Genomic DNA, 10,322 nt, shown 5'->3' with positions numbered 1-10,322 from the left:
CCGAATGGGAGGCCAACACCCAGGTATGCTAGGCAGTATCCGGTCAAGAGGACCGAAGGGGAGGCCATCACCCATGTATGCTAGGTAGTATCTGGTCGAGAGGACCGAAGGGGTAGGTCGGGTACCCAAATATGTCTAGCAGTATATATATGTTATGTGATTGTATGGTATGTGGTACGATGGGGGAACTCACTAAGCTTTGTGATTACGGTTTTCAGTTTTGGATTCAGGAACTTTGTTTTCAATGGAAGGAGCCGACTCGATCGCAACGCATCACACCATGTAGTCCGCACAAGAGATCTTTGGGATTACACTCTGATATGGTTTTATGATACTGTGTTTTGATTATTGACACTTTAGTTTGACATGAGATATTATTATGAATGTTTTTATAATGTTGGTTTAATGTAATAACTTAATTAAAATGAAATTTTTGGTCTTGATTTTGGGAATAAATTAACAAATATATATTTGTTGCCACCTGCATTAGATATCTAACTAACAAATCATCTAATAAATATTTTTTGCCACCTGCCTTCGATATTATACCAACAAATCACATAATAGATATTTGTTGCCACCGCCATTAGAAATTACACCAAAAATTCACTTAATAGATATCAGTTTCCACTTGTATTGGATATTAACCCAAGTATATCTATCATCATAAATTTACAATATTTCAATATGAGAGTTACAAGTATTTATCATAATGCTAGTTATTATACTTTCCAGTCTATTAAGCCATAATCTATCAATACAATTATTTATTAATCTAATATCAATTAGACATTAATGTCTATGAAACCAAGTATTCAACTAAGTTAACAAACTATTTATCAATAATCCAATATTAATATAAATTAACACCAATGACATTCATACACCGACAAAATATTCCCTTAAGACACCTTTTACAAGGCTCACTAATAGAAAGTGGCTATTACAAAGTGGATATTATACATAACACTATAAAACACGTTACACCTACGAAACATTTAATCTCTTTTGCACCTTACACATAGATAATAGCACAAAACTACATATGGTGTATTTACACCTCTTGAATTTACATCATCTAAATTTAATACATACATAATATACATAAGACTCACCATAAAGTTTTACATATAAACTAAAACAATACACTAGCACTAAAATCATAACACAATAATTACCACATAACTAAATATCAATCATCTAGAAACGGAGTATGGTTATTTCCTCGAATATGTTAGATGTACTAGTTTCTAGCTCTGGAGGTCTTATCCCCGCTCCCAATTTCATCTCTTTAAAGGTTGTCAAAACAACATACACTATCTTGAGTATTATTACCCAATATACACTTCTCTCATTTATAATGGTTTTATCTCAACTAAATACAAAATACTAGGGTTGTTCATAAATATCTGTATCCGAGAATCTGATCCGAAAATTCATATTTGAATTATCCGAAATTTGGATATCCGATTTTTCGAATTAGGGTACAGGTAGTGATTCTCTAATTTTTCAGATATTTCGGATATCTGATGCGTATTTATTTTTAGAATTTATTTATTTGATATGTTATTTGCAACTTTTGAAGAGCAACATGATAGATAAAACACTTTATATGTTATATTTCATTGTGCATTCATTGTTTTCATTTTGTGTACTAAGTATTCTAGTTGTTTAGACTTTCTCTTTCCAAACTCAAAATACCATTTCAATGTGTGCATCATGTAATAAAGAAAAAGCCCACTAATATTGATTTCTAAGAGGCTTTTTGTTTTTTAGAAACCTCTCTTTTGACCACTTTTGTGGTGTTATGCGTATCACTTGTCCTCTTGCAACTGTTTGTTTTTTTGGAAGACTTCAGATACAAAACTTATTTACGTGTTCTGTGCGGTGCAACACTTGACTTGTATCTTCAACTTTTATTTTTTTTCAAGTGATTTTGTTTTTAAGAAATTTGGTATAACTTGATTTTTTTTAACGTTGATTTTTTTAAAACTTTAATTTTTTTAAAACTTTGGCTTACGGATTTGGTACAATTTCTTTATATAGTTTTCACAATTTTTTATAATTTAGTTTTTTTTACTTTGACTTTTAAATTTTTTTTACCATATCTTTTAATAATATTTTCAATTTCGGTCGCATCTTTTTTAACATGTGTGATTTTTTTACGAATCTTCTAGATATCTTTTGCAATATTTTCTTAAATTTTTTGATAAATTTCTTTTTTATGTTCATTAAAATTGGTTTTTTCTAGAAAAAAAAAGGGATAACTTCTTTTATATATATATTTTTAGATTTTTTTAGAAATTTTATATTTTTGTTTTTTTCACATGTTTTTTTAGTATTTTTTCAATGTTTTAAGACTATAATTATTAAAATTTTGGTGTTGAGAACTATTTTAAGTTTGTAAAATTAGTTTATTTAAATTTTAGTTTATTGCAAAAGTCTGTAGATATTAAAAAACAAACAAACTTCTTATTATAGGTTACAACATTTTAGCTCACTTTTTGGCTATAAGGGCTTGTAGAGGTGATCTTGTAGATATGATCCGCAGAGTTTATAAATTTTCATTTCGAAAAAAACAAATATCACTTAAATATTACACACCTACTGTAAATAAAACATTAAAATGCCCATCATTTTTGTGGTAGTTTAATTCTGCTATTGATCATGTCATGTATTTTATTTTTTGGAATCCGTCAAATAGCAAATGCCATATCTCGTTGAAAATGCCTATAATTTACAAAAGGAAAATACCAACCATTTTTATTATATATTAATTTCTAACAAGAAAACGACCCACATGGGCTCATATATGTTTTTTTGATAGGTTTGCACTCTTTTATCTTAACTGGTCTAGTTATTTAGTTGGATTTGATTTTTAAATAGGGTAAATTACACCGTTGGTCCCTCGTGCACATGCCAGAAAGCATGTTTAGTCCCTATTTCCAAAATTTAACTCGTGCAGTCCCTCGTTGTTATTTATCTTGCATGGTTAGTCCCTATGCACGTTAACTGTTAACTCCTTCCGTTTAAGCCACCCACGTGCCTTGCACGCAGGGGCATTTTCGTCTTTTCAGGGTTTGTATACATGAACCAGTATGGCGCGACTTCGATAACCGATCATTTCTCATTTCATCCTCCGTCGACCCTTAGCATTGCACGAGAAAACCCTAGTTTTCTACGATGGTGAACTGGAGGATTAGGCAAGAATGGGAGGAATACGATCTCCAAAGCTCATACGGTAAAATTTTCTACATTTTCAGTTGATCATCCATTATACGTTCCTAAAACGTAATTTTTTTTTGGGTTCGCAGCTGACAATCCATGTATGTTCTCGATACGATTGAACTATGGTGGAGTTTTTACGAAGTTTCCAGGCCGCAAATACATAAAGGGGAAGATGAAATATATTGATGGCATTGATAGTGACTTGTTCTCGGTGCATGATATGGACGAGATAATGGAATTGCTTGGTTGTGTGGAACCAGGTAAAAGTATTTATTATCATTTCAAACGACCAACCTGGGATTTAGATTTTGGGTTATATGCTTTGGGTTGTGACGAAGATATAAACCACTTTAGGTCATACGTGTATGAACACAAGGTGATAGAAGTGTATACAGAGTTTTGGGAAACCAAGCTCCATACGTATCAAATGTCCCCAAACCCTGCAAAGATAAAGATACACGAAATTCCTGAGTCCCTTTGTCATAAAAGCTTGTTATTGACATGGTCAAATTCAGGGGATTGTCCTAGTGAAGAAGCCCCTGTTTTTGAGAATGTAGAAACTATGGACGAACCCCCTAGTACATTACTTGAAACAACCTTGGAACAACCCCTTGTTACATTGAGTGAAACAATTGAGTCAACCCCTGCCTATATACCAAGAATTGAAAGCCCTTTGACTGAACCAATGATAGGAAGCACATGTCCTAATGTTGATGGTTGGGATGATACATTTGAATGGTGTGGGACTCCTATGGAACAAGATGAACCAAATAGTGAAAAAGCAGGTGAAGACAGTCAAGCTAGTAAAGACAGTCATGATAGTGATGACACTGAAGATAGTGAATACAGTCAAGATAGCGATTACATAGTTGATGAAGATAATTTGTTAGATGATCCAGAGGTTGATATGAAGAACTTTCACCTCAACATTGACAAAGAGGTGGAGTGGGTTGGAAGTTTTCCTGATGATCGAGATGAAGCAGTAGAAGGTGATGAAGAATTAGAGGTTATAAACACTGAAGAATTTGTATCTGCATCTTCATCAGATGAGGGTGAAGCTAGTAAAAAAAGGAAGAAGATAAGAGATTTACGAAGAGCACATAAGAATGAAGCAGCTGCTATCAAAGATCCATTTTACATCCACCAGACTTTTAGCACAGCCAAGGAAGTTAAGCAACAAATTTATCTTCATTCCATACAGAGTAGAAGGGAGTTAGACTTCGTCAAGAATGACAAAAATAGGATTAGAGTGGTTTGCAAAGGGACAATACCAAACCTTGGGATATTAGAAACAGGTGGGACCAGCAAAAGTAATGACAAAGTGGGACCAAGTCAAAAGAAAAAGAAAGTGAAAGATGGTTCTGTTCATAAATGCCCATGGGTCCTACTAGTGAGTAAGTGGAAAAAAGACATTAACTGGACTGTTAAGACCTATGAAAAGCAACATACGTGCCTTCAAACAAGGAAAATTAGGGCATGTAACTACAAGTTTCTCTCTGAACAGATTGTTGACACAGTGGAGGCAAACCCAGAAATACCACTTAGAGCATTACGTGAGATGCTTGAGAAGAAATACCAACTTGGATTGTCAGACATGAAAGTTCATAGGGCGAAAACGAAAGCCCTGGAATCAATTAGGGGAGATTTTGCTGCTCAGTACTCATGTCTAAGAGACTACTTACAGGAGGTGCAGAGTAGAAATCCAAACACCACAGTCAAACTTCAAGTGCAAAGTGAACCATGTTATGCATCTGAGACCAGGGTATTTGAACGAGTATACATTTGTCTTGGTCCACTGAAAAGTGGATTTGCAGCAGGGAAAAGAGATTTACTAGGGCTTGATGGTGCATTCATGAAGGGTCCATACCATGGTATGATCCTGACAGCAGTGGTATGTGCATAATCATATTTTAGTATTTGATTAATGTTTGACCATAGTTAATTGTTTGCTTATTACTGTGTTTGACATGATAATTCAGGGTTTAGATGGGAACAATTGCACATACCCTTTGGCATATGCAGTTGTTGAAGCAGAGAACTTTAATTCATGGACCTGGTTTTTAACTAACTTAGGAGATGATCTTGGTTTGTATGCAAACTCCAACTTCACTTTCATATCAGATATACAGAAGGTAAATAAATTTCTCCATTCATTTTCACATGCATGTTTTACAATTCAATAAGCAACCTCACTCTTTTGATGATTTAGGGGTTATTGCCTGCACTTGAGAAACTTTTCCCAGCAGCAGAGCATAGATATTGCCTAAGGCATCTTCATGAGAACATGAAACGTAAATGGAGGGGCAAGGAATTCAAGGATTGTCTTTGGAAATGTGCAACATGTACCACCATACCACAATTCAACAGTGCCATGGAAGAATTAAAGAAACTTAACAGTGAAGCATATGACTGGCTTAATTCTATTCCACCTAAGCACTGGTCCAGATCCCACTTCTCAGGTATATAATATTATGTTTATAAGTGTATAATTTTTAAAAATAATCTAATAAAGTTGTGTTTTATTAGGGAGGGCACATTGTGATGCTGTGTTGAATAATATGTGTGAGAGTTTGAATAGCAAGATAGTGAAGGGTCGTGATAAGCCAATTATCAGTTGCTTGGAGTTTATTAGGGAGTATATCATGAGGAAAATTGTCATGGTTCAAAAAGAAATTGATAAAGCTAATGGCCCATTAACTCCTACAGCCACTAAGACCCTTGAAAAAATTAAAGAAAGGGCATCACAGTGTAGGGCAGTGTTCTGTGGCAATGGGAAGTACCAGGTTACAAGTGAAGGTACTAATCAGTATGTGGTTAATATGGACCAACAAACTTGTTCATGTAATAGGTGGGAACTGACAGGCATACCCTGCAAACATAGTATAGCAGCTATATGGGATATGAGGCTCAACAATGAAAATGTTGGAATACCTGAGACATGGGTACACCCAACTTATTGGCTCAAGACATGGAAAGAAATGTATGTCTTCAAAGTTGAACCTATTAATGGGAGGTTATTGTGGGAAAAAAGCACATGTCCTACCAAGTTGATACCACCAAAGTATCGTGTCCCTATTGGCAGACCAAAAAAAAAGAGAAGAAGATCTGCAACAGAAGATGATGGAGTGTCCACAAAATGGAAATCTGTAACATGCACAAAATGTGGAAATGTGGGCCATAATGGAAGGACCTGCAAGGGACAATCACATACTGGGAATGGAACAGGAGAAGGTGCAGCAGGGAATACAACAGGAGAAGGTGCAGCAGGTAGCAGTGGTGGTGTACAAAATGGAGTTGGGAACAAAGGAAAAAGCCCCATGCTTTGAGAATTTGTAGTGTTGTATTTTGATACTTTGTTGTTATGTGTTGTATTTTGATACTTTGTTGCTGTGTAGGATAACTGTTTGTATGCCACAAGACTATGTTGTTATTTTGGATGTCCCTTTATGTTAATGGTCAATGGTTATCTTGGATATTTTAGAGTTTTTGTCCTTTTTAATTGTTATATTGGATGCTAGTATTGAATGGTATATTGCATATGTTGCCATTACAATATACACATACCAACTGATAACATTGAATGGTATATTGCATAGTATTGAATGGTATATTGCATATGTTGCATATGCTAGTATTGAATGGTATATTGCATATGTTGCATATGGTATATTGAATGGTTTAATTGTTTGTATGCCATATACCACATTTTCATTAAATTTGAACACCAACTGATAACACCACATTATGATTACACAATATATTGTAACTAAAATTGAAATTTTTTTGTTAATACAAATAACATTACAAAGAGTCTCCATTACAATATACACATACCAAAATACTAACAACTTCATTACTTAACCTACACTTTATATATAAGGACTGAAACAAAAAAAACCCAGCTAATAACTAGGTAAAGCTTCAATTTGCGATTTTGTTCTTCAAGTTTCATCCTAAACGCCATACAATCACAGTCCTGATCATAATCATTCACCCATCCTATGAACTTGCATAATGGTCCCTGAACCAATTAAAGTAGATGAAGAATTAGGGCAAAATTAGAGAAGACGAAGAACGAAATTGAAGTCATTAACCTTACCTTTACTGTACAACCATAATAGAGTTTCCCAGGGTTTCTTTTGCTATAAGATGTGCGAATCACTGCAGTGGCTCCACAATTGCATTTAATATCGATCATTGTTATGTATTTGGAAGAAATCGATCGAACGAGGGGAAGAGACGAACGAGGGGAAGAGACGAATGAGAGGATACAGAGGAAAAGAGGGTTGCAGTGTAACGGCATTAAATATAGACACAAACCCTGAAAAGACGAAAATGCCCCTGCGTGCAAGGCACGTGGGTGGCTTAAACGGAAGGAGTTAAAGTTAACGTACATAGGGACTAACCATGCAAGATAAATAACAACGAGGGACTGCACGAGTTAAATTTTGGAAATAGGGACTAAACATGCTTTCTGGCATGTGCACGAGGGACCAACGGTGTAATTTACCCTTTTAAATAATATCCAAAAATTCGGATACTAAATTCCACTAACCGAAATTTCGGATATTCGGTTTTGAATACTCCTACACAATACACAACTAGGTGGGGAACCCGCGTTGCGGGGGTCAGATGCGATAATTTTTTCCGTTGTTTGTTCTTTATAAATATCACTTGATGAAATATTTGTTTATAGTTTTAGTATTGTTATGGGGCAAGTCAATTTAAAAAAACATAGATTGTCCTATTTTACTGTTATGGACCCTTTTAAAGTTGTATTTTTATATAAGTTCATAAGAATCATTTATATAAGTTCACAAGAATCATACAACTTGCCTAATTGCACCTAGTCCAAATACGACCACTATAGTTCCAGTTTTCATATTTGCAGCTTTCCAAGCAACAGCTACCCTTGAAAAAAAAAAAAATTTCATAAACTCAATTTCCCAAATGCATGATCTATTAATGTTCATTCATTTTATTACCAATCTATATATTAAACATAGTAAAAGGAACATAAAAATTAACAAAACTAATCTGGTGATACTACAAATAAACAAAAAATGGCAGTGACAAATTCACCTAAAAAAGCTTCATTCTTGACATGTAGATTAATGTAGGTATTCCAGCGAACAACTGTTGTGCGACAATAAAAAATAAAAACAAATTTAGAAAATATAATCGTAGACAACAAAAAAACAAACATAACATACGTCCGATATAGAAGTTACCTTAAAGAATGGTGAAGTTGTGAAATCGAAGATTAAATTCGATGGCTGGTGTATGCATGGTTCTTTTTTCCTAAATGAGAATGCACTTGGGGCATGTCACTCGTAAAAATGGAAAAAAGAATACATATAAATTTATAGTATTTTGCCATTTGGGTCAATTTACTCATAAAAATGGAAAATGCACCTAATAGCAATGAAGTTTGATTTTTGGAAAAAAAAAAGAAAAAAAAGCCGAAAATAATGTGTAAATTTAAAGCTCATTGCTATTTATTGCATTTAGTACATAAAGATGGAAAAACAAAAAATGACTATATACTTTGTTTTTTGGTAAAGGAATAAAAACAAAATGCAAGGTATATCGCTATATAATCAATTTACTACTTAAATATATTCAACATCAATCTGAGTTCAAAACCGTTGAAATCAAAAAAAGATTAACTATAAAAACGATATACAAGAGTTGTGTCATCTAAAATTGTTAAATTCAATTTTTTTTAAGTATAAAAACATTATGAAAGGGCATTTTTGTCCAAAACTGTTAAAATAAAAAAAATAACTATAAAATTAGTATGCGGGAGCAGTTTGGTCTAAAACTACTAAAAACAATCTTTTTTTTTTAAAAATTTTAAAAACAATTAGCATTGGAAGTTTCATCCAATAATATGAAAATCAAAATTTTTAACTATAGAAACAGTATGCAGGGGCAGTTTGGTCCAAAAATGTTAGAATAAAAAATTTGTAACTATAAAAATAGTATGTAGGGGCAGTTTTCAGATACATTTTGGTAAATAGTTATGTAACTATAAAAACAGTATATAACATATAAAATATATATGTTACAGATAATTACCATACAAAGGAAATAGAGTGTTTACAAATAATAGAAGAGTGATCAGAACATACTGGTCTTTGAATCTAGCAAACCAATTGTGCCGACAAAGCAGAATTCAACGGAGAATCATATTTCCATCGAAATATCACCAAAATTCGACATTATATCAATGGTAATCGACATGAAAAAAATCGAGATAAATGGTGAAATTTCAACTTTTTACAAATTTGCCCGCGTTAATGTATTTAAAGGATGTAGTTTTTAGTCATTTCCTACTTCAAATTATGTTAAGACCATTCTTGAGTATATGTATTTGTTATCTTTTGGATGTTTTTAGCAGGTCGAAGAAAAACAGAAATACCAATTTTGTATGAAATTGAAATTGTTGGGGGAGATCCTCCCTACCTCGTAGCTTCAGATTGCCTCTGACCCCAATCATCACAGTAGAACTCCCCCAAAATAGTTGAAGAAGACTTCCAAAAGTCATTCTGAAAAAAAAAACAACCACATGATTATATATATATATATATATATATATATATATATATATATATATATATATATATATATATATATATATATATATATATATATATATATATATATATATATATATATATATATTTGTTAGCTACATGGGGGTAGGACGCACCAGGTTTTACTCTCAAAGTCAACCAATTAAAGCAACTGAAATGAATCATAGTAGAAACTATGAATATACACAAAACTAACCCAAAATCCCCCAAACAACATGTCTTCACAGTGATAATGACGAAGTAGAAACCCCATACAAAATTCCAAAATTACCCACATATTTGTAACCGAAATCCCCCAAAAATACGAAGGAATTACAGAAAAATGAAGAGAAGCCAGATAAAGAACGTCATGAGAAGTTTACTGAAGTGTAACCTGAAGGGCGACAACTGTAGAAGACAGTGGTGATGGGGGTGCCGACCTTACCGAATCCCTGAAAATGGAATTCCAAAGTGAAATTGATTTAAAATAACTTAGAAAATCAGGAAACCAAACCC

At 33.3% G+C, this 10,322-nt stretch overlaps 2 protein-coding genes across 2 annotated transcripts; both read left to right on the top strand.

Moving 5' to 3' along the window:
• Positions 1–3,726: 3,726 nt before the first annotated feature.
• On the top strand, positions 3,727–5,411 carry LOC145016470 (uncharacterized). The gene is made up of 2 exons (XM_078974778.1): positions 3,727–5,119; positions 5,208–5,411. The coding sequence occupies exons 1-2, from the start codon at positions 3,791–3,793 to the stop codon at positions 5,409–5,411; spliced, it is 1,533 nt and encodes a 510-aa protein (XP_078830904.1). The 5' UTR covers positions 3,727–3,790.
• A 30-nt stretch (positions 5,412–5,441) lies between these two features.
• On the top strand, positions 5,442–6,703 carry LOC145017924 (uncharacterized). The gene is made up of 2 exons (XM_078975870.1): positions 5,442–5,687; positions 5,755–6,703. The coding sequence occupies exons 1-2, from the start codon at positions 5,513–5,515 to the stop codon at positions 6,552–6,554; spliced, it is 975 nt and encodes a 324-aa protein (XP_078831996.1). The 5' UTR covers positions 5,442–5,512; the 3' UTR covers positions 6,555–6,703.
• The last annotated feature ends 3,619 nt before the right edge of the window (positions 6,704–10,322 follow it).

This window comes from Lactuca saligna, chromosome 9 (assembly GCF_052625555.1).
Source record: "Lactuca saligna cultivar CGN05327 chromosome 9, ASM5262555v1, whole genome shotgun sequence".
In the NCBI taxonomy this organism is placed as follows: Eukaryota; Viridiplantae; Streptophyta; class Magnoliopsida; order Asterales; family Asteraceae; genus Lactuca; species Lactuca saligna.
This window is presented reverse-complemented; position numbering and strand designations above follow the sequence as displayed.